The sequence below is a fragment of the Dama dama genome, chromosome 2, assembly GCF_033118175.1.
Source record: "Dama dama isolate Ldn47 chromosome 2, ASM3311817v1, whole genome shotgun sequence".
Taxonomy (NCBI): Eukaryota; Metazoa; Chordata; class Mammalia; order Artiodactyla; family Cervidae; genus Dama; species Dama dama.
The window spans coordinates 8024323-8045910 of NC_083682.1; the positions used below are offsets into that span (position 1 = coordinate 8024323).

Consider the following 21588-nt stretch of genomic DNA (forward strand, 5'->3'; position numbering starts at 1 on the left):
AGTGACTTCTCATTCCTGTACTCTCATCACCTCCTATACCCGTCCCCCCATCACTTCCCCTCTCGGTGCCTCTGTTGCCTTCCATCCTGGTACTCTGACATCTCCATGCTTCCATCGCTGTGCCTTCACCTGTTCACACTCTGTACCTTGTTGTCTCTAATTTTTGTACGTCCATCACTTCCACTTCTGCCCATCCATCCCCTCTCATTTTTTTGACTCCCTTTTTGTCCCTTCCTCATCTTTCATGCCCATATCTTCACTTCCCATCTGTGCCCTCGTGGTCCCCATTTCTGCACTCATCTTTGCATCCTCATCACTGTTCTTCACCTGTCCTTTCTTGCTTCCCAATCTTTGCTCCCCCATACCACTTTCAAGCTTTCCACCTCTTTGCTCTCCCCCTTCCTCCTTTTTCCTTAGATTATCTTTATCTTTTTCATGCCTCTGTGTTCTCTTCATCCAGTTCCCAGGAGCAGCCTCATCCAACATCCTTTCTCATTCCTTTCTTTTTCTTGCCCAGCAGAGTGTTCCTGGCTAACCTCTTTCCCAGCTGGGGTCATCTCCACGCCATGCTCTCCAGGCTCTTCTCCTTCTGCACTCGCCGCGCCCCACACCCCTGCTCCTGATTTTAACTCCCCTGTTCTCACCAGGAGCAATCTGGCCCTCCTTGCCTTTCTCCATCCTCTTCATGGTCCCCTCCAGCTCCACTGAGGCTCAGTCCCCAGAGAGACCCAGATAAGACATGGTCTTTCTGAGCAGTGAGGAGAGGCCTAAAGGGATGAGAAAAGAAAGGCTATCAGGGAAGATCTCTGTGGGGTGAAGAGGAGAGAAGGTCAAAGAGGCAGGGGATGGAGGGGGGCTGGCCCAAGGGAGCTGAGCAGAGTGGAACTGAAGTGCCAGAGGAAGGCTCAGTGAAGGAGCTGGTGTCAGGGTGCAAAGAGCTGGGGAGGGAAGGGAGAGACAATGGAGGAAAGAACTTGGGGGCTGTTGGGGTTGGGATCCTATGGAATGTTGGCATTGGGATGGCCTCAGAGGCAGCCACCCCCTTGTGCAAGAGAAACAGCCCCAAGAGGGCCACGGGCTGCCCAGGGCCCCAAGGAAGCAGAGGAGCTGGAGGGCCCTGCAGGGCAGTGAGGGAAGGTGATAGGTAAACGGGGTGGAGGAGCCCATGAAGGGTCAGGCAAGTGAGAGGACGGAGGAGGGTCCAAGGACAGAGAAGAGGAGGAAGAGGCCAGCAGTCATGGCTGAACCCTACCTCTGCATACCTCCGCTGTGGGGCGAGGTCCAGGGGCTGGTTTCTGTTGGGACCCAGGCTTGGCAAGAGACAGAGCCAGCTTGGGAGACCCATCCAGGCCAGAGGACACCTCTCCTTTCTGGGCGTCCCCAGGGTGAGGAGCTGCTCTTTCTGCACCTGTGTCTCCACTTCCCTTCTCATGGGCTCTTCCTGCCTTTCTCCTTGCTTCCTTCCCTCCTTCCCTTCACTCTTTCCTCCATTTCCCTTCCTACTCCCAACCCCTCCTGTTACATAATACCCCTACTGACCTCCCAGACACACCTCCACCTGGTGTCAGTCTGGGCCTGGGAGGACCAAAACACCTGGGTCCTAAAAATGGCCCGGGGCGGGGGTGACACTTCTGATCCTTGACCCTGATTCTGATTTCAGAGCCCTTGATGAGCCTCGCCACCCCTGACCTTCATTTCCTGTACCCTCTGAGGCCAGGAATAGAGGGGTCAATCCCAGTTCGTTTCTGAGTCAGGAGCCTCCAGGGGTTCTGCATTCATCACTCCAGCTTATAAAGGGGCCTGGCATTTATTTTGATTCTTGTTATGGGTGTGTTCACTTGGATGTCTGACTGAATGTTTTATGGCCAAGAATGAGCTTAAGAATTGAGGAGATATTGTTCTGGGATCAAGAGAGAGCTGAGCCTAGGGCTCTGGATCTAGGGAGGTACCCCCCCCCCCCCGGGCGGGGGGTAGTGAGGGTCTGTATACAAAGAGCTGGTGTGGGCTGTGGGCACTCAGGACTGCAGCCTTTCTGGATTGTGGAGGATATTTTATCCTCTCGTGATTCTAGATCCCCCAGAAGGTTTCTGTCATGGCTTCTGATGCGGCAGACAGAGGGTCTGCACGTGTGGTTTTAACCATGGGGGCAGCACTGCACGCGTGGCTTTTCACATGGGATGATTATTTTGTTTGGGTCTGGATTAGCTAACCATTATTAATGGTTGGTTGGGTTTTTTTCCCTCTAGAATGCAGGTGTGTGGGAATTGTACAGAAGATTCTTGATCATTTAGTGTTTTACTGGACCAGTGAATTTCTGGGTCCAGGAGGCATAGAGGGGACCATGTTGGATGTGGGCAGAAGATTCCAGGCCTGGGCCTTTGGGTGGTGGCCACTTAGGCCTTTGCATTTTGTGTCTGGCCAGAGGCAGTCTTGCCTTGGGCTTCAGGGGTGTTTCCCACCCTGCCACCTCACAATGGTATCTACATAATGTTATCTGTCATGTAGCTCAGTAGCATTTTCCTGGGGAGGTCAAGAACAGTGGGTCTGGACCACATGAGGGCCACATAATGGGCCTTAGCTTAGGCCCCCTTCTTCTCCAGAGCCCTTTCGGGAACCGGTCAGAGGTTCTAGCTGTGGTGTCCTGGGCTCCATGTGTGCCTTCCCCTGCGACCCGGGGTATCTGATGGCCAGGGCCGAGCACGGCTGGCGGGGCGAGAGGAGGGAGGCGCCTCCGGAGCGCGGCGGGGAGGGAAGGGGAGGGACCGGGCGGAGCCCCGCCCCCCGCCCGCGTCCGCCCCAACCCGAGCCCGCTGCCCGGAGGGCGGGAGGCGGGGGGCCGGGGAGAGAGATGCCTCCCCAGGGTAATCACTGCCGCCCCAGCCCAATAAACCATCCATCCTTCACCTCTTCGGCCCAAGACGTGTCTCTCCATCCGATCCCCCACCGTGTAATAAACGCCCTTAGGCTTTTACAGTCCCGCCCGGCGTAATAAACTGGCGGCAGTGGGAGAGCCGCGGGGTAGTGAATCCCGGGGGAGGCCCGGCCGAGCGGGGGCGCGGGCTGGGGACTGGGGTTGGCGGGGGGCGGCCCGTGCGCCGTGGGCCTCGGGGGCGGGGAGGCGTGCGACCGTCCCGTCCTGCGCGGTGCCAGCCGCTGCCCTCGCCGCCTGCCAGTCTTTGTGCGCTTACCGCCATGTTTCCCGGCTGTCTCCTGTCGGGGTCTGCCTCTCCACACTGGGTCTTTGTGTGCAGCTGGCTGCGGCGTGGCCTGTGTGTGGGTGTGGGGTCTGTGGATGCGTCACTGGGGACGCGTCGGCTACGGGGCCCGGGGCTGCGGGCACGCGCCTGGCCTCTGATCCTTCCTGCCTCACTGCTCTATGGGGCATGGAGATGGGGGGCGGGTTCCGTTCTCACCTCATCTCCGGGCTCAGGGTGACGTGCTGTCTGGGTTCCTGGGATGGTAAAGTGAGGAGAAAGGGTTTCTCTTTCCCGAGCCCTGAGGGGTTTAGGAAGCTCCAGGTAGATGGAGTTTCCTTTGTTGGTGGAGGGAACAAGAGACCCAGTAAGCCCTTCTACATCTGACTGGGAGGCCCTGGAATCAGGGGTGAAGAGGCCCATAGGCCAAGAGGCAGGGAGGAGTGTGTGTGCAGGAGGGTCAGCATCTCAGCTCCCCTGGTCCTCTTCACCCCCCAAATTTGGACGTGCAGCTTGTGAGTGAGCAGAGGGGGAAGGGAGGACCCTGGGTATTACGGTTACCATGGAAACAGCCGATTTTCCAGAGTGCTGCAGTGTTGGGAGTGGAGAGAAGGTTGCCGGCTGAGGCCTACTCTGCTCCTAGCCCTCACACCCTGCCCTGTCCAGGCAGTGACTGCCAGAGGGCGGGGGTGTGGCTCATGCCCCGATCGGATTCTCCGCCCTGATCTTGGGGCCCCATCTTGAGATTTCAGATCTCACCAGGGAGGCCCTCAGGGAGGAAGGATACCTGAGTTGGGAGGGGGCAGGGCCCAGCTCCCTCTGTCTGCTGGGGGTGCTTTCCCACAACTGTGGTGTGGCAGATGTCAGTTAACTGACACCCAGGTGGTCCCTTCCCCGTGATCTTGCCCCCTGGGAGTCATCTTTACCCTCTGGTCCTGCCTGGGGGAGATGGAGGGCACTGGTGACAAGTGCTCAGGGTGACAGCTCCTGCTCCCCCCCCCCCCCGCCCCCGGCCCCCTGCTGGCCTCACTGCCTCTCTGGGACCCAGACCACACACAGTGTTCCCTTGTCTCCTTGGCTCCTCCTGGGCCTGCAGAAGGTGCCTCCCTCCAAGGCACTCAGGGGTCCCCTCTCCTTTTGGAGGCCCAGGAGCTTCCTAGGATAGAGACCCTGGGTCCCATATTGCCCAAATTGCAACAGGGCTTCTAGTCCCTGAGGTGAGAGACCCCAAGGTGTGTGAGAGGGGCGGCCTTAGTGTTTCCCACTGGACTGCCATCTTAGTAGAGCAGGTTTGCTCCGGAAATACCTCAGACCCTCCCTGACCTGGAACTTTCTAGCCCATCCAGGGCTCTCCCACCCCACAGCCACACTTTTCTCACAGTCTACTCCAGGTTTTCCCCCTCAGGCTCATCTGCCTCTCTTTTCTGTCTGGATAAGTCCTCCCCTGAACCCCTCTCCCCCAAGAAGTGCTTTGAGAGGAGTCGTTAGTGGCTAATTATTTAATTAAGCATTTTATGGATCTCATCTGCTCCATTTATGTTCAAAAGAATGCAAGGTTGTTGTCTTCTCTTCTCTGGAGGCCCCAGAGCACTAGTCCTCTAGGCCTCCCAGACAGAGCTCCCTTCCCAGCAACTGGGTGACTGGCCCCCCACCCCCCACCGCGGTCATCAGTCTGCCCCCACCCCCCCACCCCCAGGGAGCCCAGGCAGCCGCAGGAGGGGACGTGGCGACTAATGGGGTTTATTTTGGGGCTGAGATCGTTAGGGACCTCACACCCCGCCCCCGGCAGCCGGATGGCAAAGAGGAGACAGAGGGGGAGAGAGGGTGGGGTGGGGGAGGGGTGGGAGAGGGTTCCCTTCACCATCTCTGGCTCCCACCCTCCTGCTTTCTCTCACCTACACCCCTCTCTGTCCCTCTCTGTCCATCTGTCTCTCTGCCTCCTTCCTCCTCTGGTTGTCAATCTCTCCCCCCCCCCCCCACCCCCTTGTCTGTCTCTTTTTCTCTGGGCAGGACTCCAGGACCCCCTGTTTTGGCACCCAGGCAGCCCCCTAGTTGGGAGTGGAAGCAGGGAGTCCAGGCAAACTGGGACCAGGCTTTGCAGGGGCTTGGGAGGGGGTGGGGTGCAGGTGTTGGAGGGGCGCCAGCCTGCGGGCTATGAGTCAGAGCCGAACACAGCCCCTGCTTCTCCTCCCGCCATCGCCTGGGGCTCCTTTTGCCTTGGTGCCTGCTCCACTCAGCCTGCAGAAGCACACACCTCACACCTGTCACCTGGGCCGGGCCTGGGAGCAGTCGAGCGGGGCCCTCTAGGTCCTGCCTGCCCCTGGTGATCATCTCTGCCCCCTCGCAGCATCTCCCCAGGCCCTCTCTCTCTGTGTCGGTCTCTCTATTACCTCTCTTTTGCGGTAATTAAAACTGGAATTCTTGATGAGGCAGCTACATCTGTCTGTGTGCGTGCACAGGCTCCCAGCCGGGCACCCGCCCGCCAACTGTTCCCTAGGACGGCAGGGCCTGGTGGCCGCTGTGGGTCTCACAGCTGAAGCCCTGTACCCTAAACCCATTGTCTCAGGGCGCTGGCCACAGCCCTAAGGACCTGCTAACCACCCCCCCTGACGTCTTATCTCCCTCTCCCTTTCCTTCTCTCTGCAGCTGGAACCACGTACATCTTTGGGAAGGGGGGAGCGCTCATCACCTACACGTGGCCCCCCAATGACCGGCCAAGCACAAGGATGGACCGCCTGGCCGTGGGCTTCAGCACGCACCAGCGGAGCGCCGTGCTGGTGCGGGTCGACAGCGCCTCGGGCCTCGGGGACTACCTGCAGCTGCACATCGTAAGAAGCGGGGCCACCACCCCCAACCCCTCAGTCTTCCTACCCCAGGTCCACTCGGTCTCTCCTGCCATGGGACCAGCACCTTAAATCTTTCCCTTCCGTGGAGCCCCCAGAATCTCTGTTCCCTGACCCCTGGGGTTTCCTCCCTGTGGTTCTGCTCCTGGGACCCCCTCTCCTGCCTGTTATTCACTGAAGCTCCCCAGCTCCGAGCTCTGAGACCACCTGTGTCTCTGACCTTCCTAAATGTAGTCAGGGGCCCCCTCCAGGCTTCCAGGCCATTCCCCTGCAGCCTTCGGGGCTGCCCTCGCCTCATGACTGCCCTGGGCTGCTGCCCACTCACTGTGACACCAACTCGGCCACCCACTGTGTGTCCCGTACTTTGTCCTGCTCCTCCTTTGGCCTCCCCGCCCCGGGACAGCCCACCCTTGTTTCTTCACCTTGCCTTTTGATCCTGTCCCGCCTCTGCCCTGCCCTTGAATATTGTTCCCATGACCTTTGCCCTCACAGCAGCCACCTTGCCCAGCCTCCTAGCCATAGCTACAGCCTTTCTGGCCACAGCCCTGCGCATTCCTCCCTGACTTCTTGGCCCAACCCCACATCTCCACCCTGACCTCCGAGCCCCATTTTTCTGCTTCTCTCTGTGCAACTCCCCTCCTTGCCCTCTGCTCTCTCCCACTGCCTCCCCCAGGCCCCTCTCCTCACAGTTTCCATCCTAACTCCAGTCTTGAAGCTGCCCCCTTTCCTCCCCATCTCCGGTCCTGCCCCCACACCCTTCCCTACAAGCTCTAGGTGGCTCTGCTCCATTTCTGCCCTAAGCCTCTCCCCACTGTCTTAGCCCCTGGGCCTCTGACCTACCTCCATCTCCGCCTGTGCAGCCCCTTACAGCTTCCTCCCTTCCCTGCTCGCACCCCAGGCTCTGACCTGGGGACCCTGAGCTGGGAGGGCTGAACAGGCTGGCCAGGCTCTGTGTGCTGGAGGGATCTTCGTGGGGGACCGTGAGCTTCAGGGGAGCAAGAGGGCAAGGGGAGAGGCTTCCCTGGGCTCCGGCCCTTCCTTACAGGACAGCTTTTTAGGCTCCCCAGGCTGCATCCTCTCCCCCAACATGGACAGGAGGGAGTGAAAGAATGAGGCCTGAGGGGAGATGGCCTGTAGGCAGAGTGGAGCTGGAGAAGTGGCAGCTGATGGGCTCCGGGCGGGGGAGGCCAGGCAGCGAAGCGAGCAGGAAAGGGGTGCAGAGGGAGGTGTGGCAGAGAAGGCTGGAAGCTCTGTGAGCGGGTGTCTCCGCCCACGTGAGAGTCAGTGCGATGGTGTGATGACTGAGTGTGACAGCGTGGGGCCGGTGCACGTTGATCATGTCAGGAGCGTTTGGGGGCACCGTGGGGGACAGTCTCGTGGCCTCTGGTTGGGCGTGTCGCTCTATATTTGTATTCCTTGGCCGTGTGGTGTTTGCTGCCAGTTCAGTCTCCTGAGCCTGTGTGGCGGGTGTGACTGTGCTCCCCCGTCCTTCGCTGTGGGTGAGGGCGGCCGCTGTCTCGTCACATAGTCGTGAGAGGCTGTGTGCCCTTCGGAGCAGATGCCTGGGTTTGAGTCCCCACCCCGCCTCGTCCTTGCCCTGTCTTCGTGCGGTCCCCTCATCTCCTGTGCCTCAGTGTCCTCCTCTGTGAAGTGGCATGGGCAGAAGACAGGGAACTGCTGGGGACGTTCGAGATGATGCACGTTAAGCCCTTAGGGCATTGCCCAGCCCCTAGGAAGCACCATGTCCGGTAATAGCCCGATCGCCCATGAGTGTCCCCTCGGATGAGTTGATCTGCAGGTGGTCTGTGTCTGCCTCATTGATGACTTCTGTCTCGGTGCCTGTGGGTTTAGGAGACAGGGTCCCCCCAGTGCTGAGGAGAAGGGGCGGGGGGACAGGGGGCGGGGAAGAGGCGCCTTTTCCCCCTCTCAGCAGTTACCCGCTGCCTTTGCTGGGTGCTGGGTTACAGACGCCTGGTGCTGTAGAGGGCGGGGCAGGGCGGAGTGGAGCTGGGCCTGGGATGGGGAGCCTGGCAAGGGTGGGGGGCCCTGGAGGAAGTGTGGGAGCCATGTGCAGGGTAAGCCGGGCACTCGACGGGCTCGAGCCCCCTGGGGCAGCCCCCAAGCCCCCTCTTCCCCTGGTGACACATCAGCTCCTACCGCAGCGTCATTAGCAGCTCTCAGAGAGTGGGGAGGCGGCAGCAAAATAAGAGAAAAGCAATTTGACGTTTCTAATAAAGCGTCGCTCCACTTTGCCAAATTAATTTTGACTCCCATAATTATTTGCTGTAGGAGCGGCCTCGTTCTTCCCGCCGCCGCCTAATGAGGTAATTGGGGAATTAGGAATTAATGACTTTAACAGAAGTGACAACTGACTTCACGTCGGGAGCAGCTCTGGGAGCTGCCTCTTCCCCCTGGAGTGCACGGCTCTGGGCTTGGCTGCCTCCTAGGAAACGGGGGTGTCCTGCCTTCCAGCCGCCCTGGACGGCCTCTGTTTGCCCGGCTCTCAGACCACTTCTGCTTGCTGACTGCCGTCACCACCCGGCTGAGCCTCATGGGGAGAAACCCTCAGAGGCGCCCAAGGGGCTGGCGCTGTTGGATTACTCACAGCAGTACTGAGGTCTGCTCCCCTCCTGTGAGGAGCAGACCATCACCCCTTCTCCCTGGATGTCGCCAGTCTGCAGGTGCTGGGTGGGTGCAGCTTGCTAGTACTCTTTGTTAGGCAAGCCCAACCTCAGTTTCCCTGCTTTGCTGCATCTTTGAAGAGGTGCTGCTATGTGTAGGGCTCTCTGTATGTGTGTGTGGCTTTCCCAGGTTCTAGGAGGGGGAGAAATGGACCCACAGTGGGGAAGGGATAGGGCCTGGGTCTTCAGGTAGACCACAGGTGACAGCCTGCTCCCACACTCTCCCTGCAAACCCCATGCCTGCCTCGTCTGAGCCACCCCGGCCCTCTTTCAGTGCCGCCGAGCCTCCTGACCCTGTTGGATGCAGGAGGTGGCTGCTGAATGGCTCCTCCTGCCCAGGCTGGACTGGAACAGTTTTTCAGGAAGACTCCAGGAGTGTAGTGTGTTCTGGGAGGATCTGGGTCCCCCTGACTGTGAGGGAATCTGTGTGAGTGTCTGTCCCAGGTGGAGGAGGGTGTGGGAACTCAGGAGGCTGAACTCGGGGTACTGCTACGAAGCACAGGGGAATGGAATAGGGGCTCAGGTTTAGGGCCCAGAGGGCCTTGCGCTGGCTTCTTTAGATGTCTTTGCTCTTGAAGGAAGGTTGGTCTCAGTAGCCTCTCAGATCACCCCCAGCTCCAGCACTCTGAGTTGGTGTCTCCCCAGACTGGTGGGGCAAAGCAGGAGAAGGCACTGGCTTTGGGGTCAGGCCAACTGGGGCTCAAACCTGGGGTCCCTTTCTTAATGAGCCATGGAATTTGGGGGTATTGTTTACCCTCCCGGGGTCTCCGTTTCCTCCTCAGTGGAACGCGGATGCTGCACATTCCTGAGGGTTGCCGTGGGGGTGAAGGGAACATGTGTGTGCAGTACCCACAGAGGGCCTGGCACCACTGAGGGCTTCAGTGAGGCTCTGGCACCACGGACAGAACTCTTCCTGGACTGGCTCCTGGGCAGCCTGTGCCTGGGGCTGGGCGAGTTGCTCAGACCGACTCTCTGCTCCCCTTCTCCAGGCTCAGTCCGTCTTTCCTCTTCCTGTCCATTCCCACCTGCCTGCAGCATCCTCTACCCTTATGCCCCCCTCTCACCGTTCCTTAATGACCCCGACATGGTTTGTCTCCTGGGTCTCTTTCTAACCCAACACCCTCCAAAACATGCAACCCAGACCCCCTACCTCTGCTCCCTTGACAGTGAGCCCCCACACTCAGGCCTGACCTACATGGGCTGATGCCTGCTGATGCCCTGGTGACAAAGCCCCCAGGGACTTGCCCAGTGCTGAGCATTCAGGGGAGGGGAGGCTAGAGCTCAGAGGTGTGTGCGTGGGGGGAAGCCAGACCCTCCCGAGGCACCAGGCTGGCTTCTGTGGACTCCCCTGTTGGTCGTGCCTTAGGGAGGCGTCTACCCTCTGTGCTTCCACTGGTCCTGGCTTGCTCTTGATCATCCCTGTCCGGGGCCCGCAGGCCCAGTGGCCCTTGCGTGGAGTAGGCGCCTCGTAAACATTTGTGAACATTCTGACTGAACCTAAAAGCAAGAGGCGAGTGTGGTCAGTTGATGTGCTCCAGGTCCATGTTCTGCACCCTACAGTGGCTTCTCCAACCTCTCTGAGCCTCAGTTGCTCCCTCACTCGCGTATGGGGGAGGGGGCAAGCCAACCTCCTTGGGCAGGTGAAAGGGTCCAGTAAAGACAGGGCTGGGAGACGTGTGTTGTAAAGGTGTTAAATGCAGCAGATCTGGACCGGTGGTGGTCACAGGAGGAGTTCTAGCGGGAGTGAATGGTCGTTCCCTCCCAACCCCTGAACTCTGCCTCCCTGTCTCCAGGACCAGGGCACCGTCGGGGTGATCTTTAACGTGGGCACGGACGACATTACCATCGACGAGCCCAACGCCATCGTGAGCGACGGCAAATACCACGTGGTGCGCTTCACTCGAAGTGGCGGCAACGCCACCTTGCAGGTGGACAGCTGGCCGGTCAACGAGCGGTACCCGGCAGGTAGGCGGCGGGGCGCAGAGGTGTGGCGGGAGGGGTGGGGCAGGGCGGCCAGGGCTGCCTCCGGTGGGAGCGCTGCTGCACCAGGGGCGGGGCTAAGTGGCGAGGCTTCCCGCTGCGGGAAAGGTGTGGCTTGTAGGGGCGGAACCAAGGTGGGGCGGGGCTAAAAGGAAAAAATAGGATTTGAAGGGTAGGGGCGGGACTGTGGGAGGTCAGCTCGCAGAGGGATGGAACAGCTGAGCCAGGAAGGATGCAAGGGCAGGGTCCCATTTGCGGGTGGGGGATGAGAGAAGCGAAGGAAGGTAGAGGTAAGGAGAGTCTGACGTAAGTGAGGGAAGGATGAGCTGAGAAAAGAGGGACAGGTGGAAATGGGGCGGCAGATGCAGACACCAAAGAGAGAAGATTCAGAAGTAACCCAAAACGGATCTTGGCAAGGAAACAGGGCTGTTCCCAAGGATAGAACCAAGGCAAGAACCAAGGTCTTTACAAAGAGCAAGTCGAAGGTTCATATTAGGTGAACTAGATAAAGAGAAGTAACCATGGAGACCTGGAGAAAAGGAACCCCAGTGTGTCAAAGAGTAAGGGACATCGTGAAAGGGAGAGAGCAACAAGTGACAACAAGAGCGAAAAATAGGTCAAGTGCCTCCAACAAGGCTTCGTCAACAGCCTACTGGTCTTAGGTCCTGTGCTAAGCTCCGAGGACACAGGGCACAACCCCTGCTTGCAGGGAACTCACAGTCACAGGGGCGGAGGAGCGCAGGGATGCAAACAGACGTGGTTCAACAGTGTGGCAGCGGTGGTGGCCGAGGGCCCACCAAGGTCTGAGGAGCACAAGGGAAGGACAGGAATGAGGACCTGAAAGACATGAGGAGGCAAAGACTCTGCCAGAATCTGAGGGAGGCAGAGAAAGAGCCTCAGAGTGAGAGGAAACAAGGGAGGAGCGATGGAAAGATATGGAAATAGTCACCGAGACAGAAGCAGAAACGGAGGCAGCGCCCAGAGTGATGCAGGGAGATATATGGAGCTGCTGTCTCGCAGATGCAGCCAGCAAAAGAAGAGGTGGCCAGAGCCTGGGGAGGGAGACGAAGAGAACCCCAGTGCGGGAGACGACAGGGAGGGGAAGTGGAGGTACCGTAGGAGAACCGCAGACGCACTGAGACGTGGAGATACAGGCTGAGTGACACTGCAGAGTCGTGTGCACGGGGCGACTGAGGAGCAGAGAGAGCACGTGCAGGCTCAGCCCCTCTCCTCGGCCAAAGTGATGCCCAGAGAAGCTGCCCTGTGCTGGCTGAGAGGGGCGGAAGGATGTGAGAGGTGCAAGTGTGCAGACCCTCACAGGCCCACTTACACTGGGATGAAAAGGCTCATGTGGGCTTTTGGCTCACCGACACATGGGCTTGTACCCAGACACTCTCAGGCAGCCCCTGAAGACAGAACCCCAAAGCCCCCTAATAAATATGGAGACTGACACAAATGCAGGCCAGCCCCAGACACACAGACACTGGCAAATATTCACGTGGTCAGACACACAGGGGGAAAAAGCCCTACAGAGGGATGCCAGCTTACACTGAGGCCTGGGCATGTGTGGGGCAACTCAGGCACATAAACGTTCCCATTGCAAGTGCCACAGACACGCCGACACCGACAGGCCAGGCTGTGGGCCTCAGACTTCGCTCTTTTCTTAGACACACACCAGGACAACCTTTGCAGCAGTGAAGACACCAGCCTGCACTGGACAGGGCTGGACTCGGGGAGCATGAAGCTTTATGTCAAGCCAGAGCTCCTTCTGCTGGATCCCAGCAGGGCAGATGCAAGATTAGAAGAGTCACACCCGCCCTCCTCTGCTTGGGATCCCTGGCTGGGGTTGGAGAGGCTATGGGGTGCCTCCTTGACTGCCAAGCAGAGTAACCTGAGGCCTGGTGCCCTATGAGGGCAGATCACCTACAAAAGCGAGTGTCACCCTGAGCGACACCAGCAGGCCAGAGTAGGGTGTGCCTGGTCCAGACTCTCAGGAAGCACAGACACGCAGCCCAGGGACCCCGAGTCAGCAGGACCTGGCTTTTCATCCTGCATCTGCTACTGACAAGCTGGGTGACTTTGAACAAGTCATCTAGCGCCTCTGCATCTCAGTTTCTACCTCTGAAAGTTGGGGATGATATCTGCATCATAGCCATAGTGTGAGAGTTCCTTGAGATGACCTAAGGAAAGTGCTAGAATGGCATGGCATAGCAGAGGTGCTGTGTAAATGGAAACTTGTTAGAATTGTGTGTGCCACTGAGGCAGACATACATTCTTCCCTCCCTCTCAGGACACACATACGGACAAATACATGACCACACAGACAGACACACACATACACACAACTATCCGGTGGGAGTAGGTGCCTGGATGCCCCCTGCCCTCCTGCCTCTGCGCCTTCTCCCTCCCCTCCCCTGCTCCTGCCGTCTGGCTGCTGCTGTCCTCCTCCAGACTCTTCTGGGGCCCCTCCCAGCCCCAGCCCAGTGCTGTGCTGCCTCGAACAGAACACAGGACTCTGCCGGTCACTTGCCAGCTGCAGCTCGGTGGGGGCTCCCCCTGGGCGAGGACTGGACTTCGTCTTTGCATCTCCAGTACCCAGCACCAGGAATAGAGAAGACGCTCAGGAGATGTTTGTTGAGTGACTAAACGAGTGGATGATCCATTTTTGTCTAAAACACAAGTGACCTGACTCTGTGGATTCAGAGTCTGTGGAACCTTTGGGAGGGCAGGGTCTCACTGCCTCATAAGCATCTAGGGAGGCCCCATCCCTGCTGGAGTGAACACACCACGGGAGGTTCATGGGAGGTGAACACAGGCAGGCCCAGGCCCAGGCCCAGGTCTCGCTGGGCAGGTAGCGCGGTCGTGCAGTGAGACATAAGAAGGAAAATGCCCCCAGAGTGCATGTTACTGAAGATCGTGTCAGTGGTTTCAATGGGTTGAGTGACCAGGTGCCCAAAGGAAATAACTTCCATTTCCACAGCTACAGTTTGGGGTCACCCACAGCCTTGGGGGAGAGCTTACAGAACACACAGACACACAGACACAGACACAGACAGACAGATAGACAGACAGACAGACAGACACACACACATCCTCCTTCCTCGCTGTGAGCAGAGAGAACAGTTGTTTATGTACGGGCAGCCAGGATTGAGAGGAGGAAGGCTCAGGTTGGGGCTGGGATGGGTCCCCAGGGCTGGAACGAAGCGGGGACCTGAGTGGAGAGGAGTCGGAGGGTCTTGGAGTGAAAATGAGAGAGAGGGGGATGAGAGCAAGGTGCCGCCAGGCGGAGGAGGGCTGTGGGTGCCTGCAGGGAGCCTGGGGGTGGGCCGGGGTGACAGAGGAGGCGAGATGCAAGGGTTGGGCGGGGCAGCTGGGGCGCTGTGACCAGGGTGAGAAGCCTGGAAGTGTCTTCAGTGAGAGCGGTGGGGGCTTGGCGGGGGAAGTGCAGGTGGAAACCAGTGGTGGGGTGGGGTGTGGTGTGGGGTGGGAGGTGAGGGGAAGCTGGGAGTTCATCACAGAACCTAAAGGGAACTGAGGGGACTTCAAGAAGTGTTTTAAATCTCACTGTTAAATGCGTGTGCCGGACCACCCCCTAAACGCCGCATAAACCCCCGCTTAACCCGTCCCTCCCACTTCTAAACCGCCCTCTAAACGCAGTAACCAGCTGGGTCGCTAAGGCCTTCCACCCCTAACTTAAACCTGCTAAATGCCCCTCCCCGCCCCTCTACCCCACTCTGGGATGGGGAAGGAAGCGGGCAGACAGATAAACCTGTTTAACCTCTGACCTTTGACCTTCCAGCTGCCTCTTCTTCCATTCCCCTCTCCTTTTCTTCCTTGTTCCCTCTTTTTCTTCGGGTGGCTCCTGCCCCCAGGATGGGGCTGGCTCTGCCTGGGAGCCTAGGGAGGGGGACCGGAGGGCGGACGAGGGACCGGCGTTTCTTCTCCCGCCTTGGGTGGACCTGCCCTCTCTCCGTGGGATGTGGCCGCTTACTCTGAGTCTCCTGAGAAATGCATAATTACTTTTCTAACTCCTTTGGACTTCGCCGCCTGAGAAACCTACTGTCTTTCTAAACTTTTCCAAGGAAACTTTGATAACGAGCGCCTGGCGATTGCTAGACAGAGAATCCCCTACCGGCTTGGTCGAGTAGTTGATGAGTGGCTGCTCGACAAAGGTAATTAACCAGAATTAATTAATTAATTAATTAACTTTAAAAACACTATCTTAAAGGTGCAGAGCTCTCTCTTTCCCCATCCGAGCCTTCCCCATCGCCCACCCCCTAGTGAAAGGACGATTGTCCGGCCAGGGTGCTCCCTTCCTCTTTGGGGTCATGGGTCTGTGGCTTCTAGAGGAGTGGTTGGGGCAGGGGTGGGGCTCTTCCTAGAAGTGGGAGAGCTCGGTCTCTTCCTAAACCTGTGATGGGACTAGGGTCATCGAGGAGATGCTAGACCCCTCCAGGAAGGTAGGGTGAAGGGCAGGCGGGGAGGGGGCTGCCCTGTTGGCTCAGAGGTTTAGTCGAGGGCCAACTGAGGACCACAGCACGCTGGGCAGTAGACAGCTTTGGGAAGCAGAGGGTGGTGGTCCTAGGATCCCAAGGAGGGATAGGAAGACCTCACAGGGCTCATCTGAGGAGAAAAGGGAGGAGTGGGGGGTGGGGCTCAGATCCTACTGGAAAGATCGAGAGCGTCTGTGAGGCCGCTGTCTCTGGAAGGGGCCCACCTGGGTCCAGAAGGTCTCAGATGCAGTGGAGGGTGGGGGGAGACTAGGAGGTGGGGGAGAGGTGGCATCTCAGGAGGATTTCTGTGCCCTCTGAGCTGATGAGGAAGACAGAACAGCTGGCTAAGAGGCGCTGCTGGGTGTGAGGGAGGAGGGAGAAGGCCACTTGTCACCAAGGGAAGTTGGGGCCAAGGGCAAAGCCATCCCATTCCCTTTGGAGAGGGGGCGAGCTCTGTACCTCTAAGGCTAAACTCTAGGGGGGAAGTAGCACTGTTAAACCTCCACCTAACCAGCTGATAACTGTGCTTTTAAATGTCCACTGGGGCCTGCCCCAACTAAAACCCCCAATGTCACTTCCAGCCCCCCACACGGCCAGCGGGGACTAAACATGCTGATAACCAGATGTGATAAATCCGTAGCAGGACAAAAAGTTAAAGGGACTGTAACAGATATCGCTAAAACCTACAGCCCCCAGCCACACTGGGCTACTCTCTCCAGCGGGGTGAACTTTAACCCTTTGAGGAGTTCATGGTGGGTGGGGCCCCAGGGGCCTAGTTGGCTCACCCGTGTAGCTTCCTCCCCATTACCCACCTCCCTCTCCCGGAATCAGAGAGGCCAAGGGAGCAGCTTGGGCTGAGGCTGGGACAACTTGTGACCCCAAGGGTAAGGAGAGCTGGACAGGCCAGGGAGAAGGGCCTGGGGGGCGGGCCTTGTGGTCCAGTTGAGAGAAGAACTCCTGCTGGTGGTTTGGAACCCCGGTCCTGCTTTGCTCCTGTAAGGTTGTACCTTCTCTTTAGGCCTTTGGTTCCCCTTCTAGAAAGTGCAGGATTGGGCCAAGTTCTCTAGTATTTCCCAGAGCGTGGCATGGCCTAGGTCAAGGCATCGGCTCCCTCCTCGGGGAGACAGGGACAGTGATCCCTGCTCAGCCTGCCTCACATGGGGTGCCGTGAGGATGAGATGAAATGAGGAGCAGGAAAGCATTGGAGAACCAAAGCTGGGCATTCTTGGAGAGATTACTTTACCATCAGCTCCTAGCATGTGGTAGGTTCTCAATAAATATTTATTGAGTGAATCCATTTTTCCAGTTCCAAAACGTATCCTGTGAAGCATAAGTCCCATGAGATGCTTCTTGATAAAGAGATTTGTGGTTAAAAAAAGAAGAAGAAAGAGAGAGAGAGATTTGTGGTAAAATGAGCTTGAGAAATCGGAATCCTGTTTCTTCCTCTTGGAGAGGCGTATGAACATGCAATTTAATAAAGGCTCTGAGAAGTCCTGCGAGAGAGAAACCTCTTGTTTAATTATGAAATGTTTATTTTCCAAACTCATTTGACCACTGTGAACCTTCTCCTCTTTGTTTTTCTCCTAATTCCCACGTGCGGGTGGAAACTGGACACAGTGATCCTCAGGGCCTGTCTCGTCCTGTGTTGAACTGCCACTCACTAGTTCTCAGCTTCTGTGGGCTCCAGCTGGCCCCTCTGGAAGATGATGGCCCTGCTTCAGGGCTGAGGGAGGTACTGGGCAGAAGGAGGGCTGCAGGAGGAGGAGAGGCTGAGCAGAGGGCCTGAGCAGACACACCCATGGCCGATCATTGGCCAGAGGCCAGACAGATGGCTGGGGGCCCCAGAGGTCTGGGTGTTCCGGGGAACCCGTATTTCCAGCAGGAGTGTGGGTTTCACAAGTTGGACTGTCCTCAGCCCAGGTTTCAGGGCAGGGCTTATAGGCACCTAACTCTAAACCAGATCTTTAACGAGGTACTAACCAGAGGCTAACAAGGGCTAAGCCAGGCCTTAAACCCCCAGCGCCAGCAGCTGAAGGTCCAGGGGAGCAGGGGGCAACCTAGTACTTCCTCTGCCCACCTCCCCCCACAAAATAAGCAACATCAAAACCAAAGTTAAATCTAAACTTAAACATAATAAATATCTTTTCTAAAAACCAAACCAAAGCAACAAACTCAGAGGGTTAAACTGACCCCCAGATCCACTAAAACCAAACAGAACAGCCAAAGCCCACCCAGGTGGGAATTCTGAGGTGTCACTGCTGAGTGAGGAGCGAGGTTGGAGCTGGAGTGGTTTTTTTGGCTGTCAGCGAGCGAAGCAAGGTCCCTTTAACATTTTCCATCTCTGTGCTTGCACACCCTGGCGGGGAGGAAGGACTCTGTTCTCCAGGGCGTGATCCCCAGGCTGTGGCTGAGCCTCGAGGGGAGGAGGGGAGCCTGGCCAGAGGTCCGAGGGCCGGGTGGTGGCTGGGAGGGCTGAGTGCGGTCCACGTGGCTGCTCCTAGCCTCACGCATGCTGGCCCTCCCCCCACGCACTGTCCGCCCGGGCCTCACCTCCATCCCTGCCCTGACACGCACTGACCATGTGGCCTGGCAGTCGCCTCCTCCGTTTCTGCCTTTTTGTCTCCTCTGTCTGCTGCTTCCGAGGGCTCCGTGGCTTGGGGCTGGACACGGGGTGTGGGAAGTTGGGGGGGAGCAGAGAGGGAAGATGGGGATCCAACTGAAGGGAAAGAAGGGGGCGATGCCCCCAGAGCAAGAGAGGAGGGGGGGTGGGAAGGCCAGAGGCCTGAGCATGGCGGGGAGAGGGGGGAGCTGGGCCCCCTTTCCCAGCCCATGTGTGCCCTGGGGCCCCTTCCCCTCCAGGGTCCCTGCTGGCTGGACCGGGCTAGTGGCTGACGAGGACTTTCCCTTTGGTGTCTGCCCCTTCCTCGTTTCTCCCTCCCCACCCAACCCCTACTTGCTGGTTTCCACCTCCACCCCTTTCCCCGCCTTGGACACCCCCTCCTTCTCCATCCCCTTTCTGGTCTCCCCCTACTGCCTGTCCCCTCTCTGTCACCCCTGCCCCTCCCCACCCCCCAGGCCGCCAGCTGACCATCTTCAACAGCCAGGCTGCCATCAAGATCGGGGGCCGGGATCAGGGCCGCCCCTTCCAGGGCCAGGTGTCCGGCCTCTACTACAATGGGCTCAAGGTGCTGGCGCTGGCCGCCGAGAGCGACCCCAACGTGCGGACCGAGGGCCACTTGCGCCTGGTGGGGGAGGGGCCGTCCGTGCTGCTCAGCGCGGAGACCACGGCCACCACCCTGCTGGCCGACATGGCCACCACCATCATGGAGACCACCACCACCATGGCCACGACCACCACGCGCCGGGGCCGCTCCCCCACGCTGAGGGACAGCACCACCCAGGTGAGGGCCCCTTCAGCAGCTGGACGAAGGACAGGGACTCAGGTGGGAGTAGGGCTGATGTCTGCCTAGCAACCCCAGCGCCCGGGAAGCTCTGAGGGGACGGTGGTTTAGATGGAGCCGGCAAGGTCTCCTTTCTTGAAGCGCTTGTCACCCTGGGAACCAGGGATGTCGTAGATGTGGAGGTGACCACTCTTTCTAGGGGGACCGTTCCCAGAGTCGAGGGGAAGTTAGATACCCTAGCTAGACCAGGGAAGACCACCCCCGACCTATGAGAGAGGCGCTGCTATAGGAGGAGAGCAGAGCTGGGAAGGAAGGCTTCCTGGAGGAGGCATTCCAGGCCTCTGCTTGATGCTTCTACCTGGAGAGACAGGTGAAGCCCTAGAGAGACCAAATTGGGCTGGGGGATGGAGTGACCCCTGCTACCTGCCTAGTAATGAAGGCCATACTTGGTGTTGTGTGGGCATCGAGGGGGAGACACAGGGAGCCAGGATGGCACCGCTCTGGGCAGGGCACAGAGGCGACAGCACTGGCGGGGTCAGCGGCTCACCCGGCAGCGGCCCTTCTCCAGAGGCTGGTGGAGGCCGGAGCAGCCTCTCCCGGATGGCTGGTGTCCTTGCGGTGGCACTGCCAGCCCGCTCCCATCACAAGCCCTCTCCGTGTGACCCCGAGTAGACGCCACCGTGTAGCAGGCCTCAGTGTCCTCCGAGCCTGCGGCTCAGAGCCAGGCAGTGCAGACAGTCCCCTGGTGCTTTACCTCCCTCCGCCCGGCCTGCCCCACCTGCTGAGATGCTCTCCCCGGGTCAGGTTTGAGTTCTTCTCCTCTTGCATCCAGGGGAGCACCCGAGGGGGCTGTATCTGAGAACGAGGCTCTGCTGGGACAGGAGAGGCCTGACTTTCCTGGTGGCCAAAGCTGACTGAGCATATGTGACTCACCAAGGCAGCCCCGGGTGCAGCTGAGTTTTCTAGCTGTTGCCGTCGGTCACTGATGGCCTGAGAGTGGGGGTTCGCACCTGGCACACTGGACCTTGCCTAAAGACCCTGCTCCCTCTGCCCAAGCCACTCCTGTCCCCCATCGCCCATGGCTGTGGGCCTCTGGGCCTGGCGGGACATCTGTCATCCCAGGTGAGGGAGGGGCTGGGTCAGTCACGGGGACAGGTCCTACCTCCACCACCAGCCTGAAGTTTCTGTAAATGAGGGCTGGGCTCTCTGAGCTCCCATCCCCTCATCCCTGCCAGTCTGTGCGGTAGGGGCCTGGATCTGGCTGACAGCCTTGTCCAGGCAAGAGAGTCAAGCCTGAACCCCCTTCCTTTCTGCCTTCAGAGCCAAGAAAATTGAGGGGACCCGAATGCCAGGCCTTACCCCAGGGAGTGGGGAGCCCTGGGGAAAAGGCATGGCTCTAGCCAAGGCTGGGCACTGGCCATGCCCAGTGCCTGATGGCAAGAAGGGCATCCAGTCTCATGTGAGGCGATGGGCAGACCATCTAGGCAGGAGAGAGGGGTGGGGTTATAGGGGTCACAGCTGTGTGGTGGAGCCTGAGGCCGGGAGAGAAGCAGAAGGAAAAGTAGTCTTCCAGGCCCCACCTTGCCCTTCGGTGGGCTGCAGAGTCCTGAGATCAGGGGGTGGGGAAGAAGTGAGATGTGACTGGCTCACCCCTTACCCAGCCCAGACTCCTCCCATCATTGACCTTCGACCTGGCTTGCTCCCTCCACCGAAGTCTTTAATTCCCTTCCTGCTTGGAGTCTGGGTTTCCCTCCTTGGGTTTCTTCCCTGTCACCCCCTGTGTATCCCCCCTCCCCTTACACTCACTCATCTTGGGGATTCTCTTTCTTTGCAATCAGGAGGAGAGAAAATGCTGACAAAGTCGACTCCTGTTGTCATGGCAACCACAGCCCTAATTATTGTGTGCAGCCCGGTTCCCGGGCTCCAGGAAGGGGGTTGGAAGAGAGATGAGGATGGTGGGGTGGTGAGGCTGGGACCGAGAAACCCCCCAGGTTGTGCTCTGCCCATGCCAGCCTCCAGAGGCCCCTGTGCCTCACTTCCCTGCCACCCTTGGACCCTCTTGCGCTGGTCTTGCAGTCACAGGTCCGGCTTGAGTCCCCCCAGCTTCCCAGAAATAAAAGGCACAACATGTGCTGTTTCATTGATTCCCCAGGAGCACGGGAGCTGCTGCAGGGCAGGGCTGTTCAGTCAGCCTTGCTTTGCCTGGGGGAGGTGGAGGCCCCTGGGTCACCCAGCAAGCTATGAGAGCTGGCATGTGGACCAGGGTGTGTGTCTCTGCCCAGAGCCCATCCCCCATCCTGTCCCACAACTCAGGAGGTGGCCGTGGGGCCTGCTGACCTGCCCTGGAATCCTCCTCTTTCCCCCCCACCCTCCTCTCGCCCCCCAGAACACAGATGACCTCCTGGTGGCCTCGGCCGAGTGCCCGAGCGATGACGAGGACCTGGAGGAGTGTGAACCCAGTACTGGTGAGTGCCTTTCCCCCCTCCCCTGCCCCGGGCCCACTGCGACGCTGAGGGGAGGGGGGCGACTGTCCCTGCCCCCGGCCCAAGCCCTGCCAGAGGCCTGCTGCCAGGCCTTAACTTTTCCTGATAGCTTCCTCTCCCTTCCTGCCATACCACCAGGCCCCATGAGTGCTCCCTGGTGAGGCTGTTTTTGGCCTTTTGGTGCCACAGCCCTCAGAGGCAGTGTAGTGAGGTCCTTAGCTTGGGGTTCTAAGGTTGAGGGCCAAGGGATGCCAGGAGGGAAAGAGAGAGAATTTACCCTAAGATGAGTAACTACAGGTCCCATGAGTCCTTATGGTGTGTTGGGGGATGGAGTATGGGGATGGGGAATGCAGGCCTAGGAACTACAATTCCCATCAGCTCTTGGGTTCAGAACTGCAATTCACATCAGTCCTTGAGGCCTAGTGTTCTCTTGGTCACTAGAAGAGGAGGTCTTTGCTGGCTCCTGAACCCTCCTCACTCCCAGTCTCAGGGAGGTGGCCAGACAATTCTGGG

The 21588-nt window shown here is 58.7% G+C and overlaps 1 protein-coding gene across 10 annotated transcripts in view; it reads left to right on the top strand.

The window, feature by feature from the left end:
* NRXN2 (neurexin 2) overlaps window positions 1–21588 on the top strand; it is a 100139-nt gene that overhangs the window by 65741 nt on the left and 12810 nt on the right. For 5 of the 10 annotated variants that reach the window (XM_061164491.1, XM_061164506.1, XM_061164516.1 and 2 more), the window contains 5 exons: window positions 5841–6022; window positions 10512–10683; window positions 14781–14870; window positions 18267–18592; window positions 20979–21057. In XM_061164491.1, coding sequence (XP_061020474.1) covers window positions 5841–6022; window positions 10512–10683; window positions 14781–14870; window positions 18267–18592; window positions 20979–21057 — 849 coding nt within the window. The remainder of the gene's footprint in view (window positions 1–5840; window positions 6023–10511; window positions 10684–14780; window positions 14871–18266; window positions 18593–20978; window positions 21058–21588) is intronic. The other 5 variants (XM_061164527.1, XM_061164500.1, XM_061164536.1 and 2 more) reach the window with 1 other exon arrangement.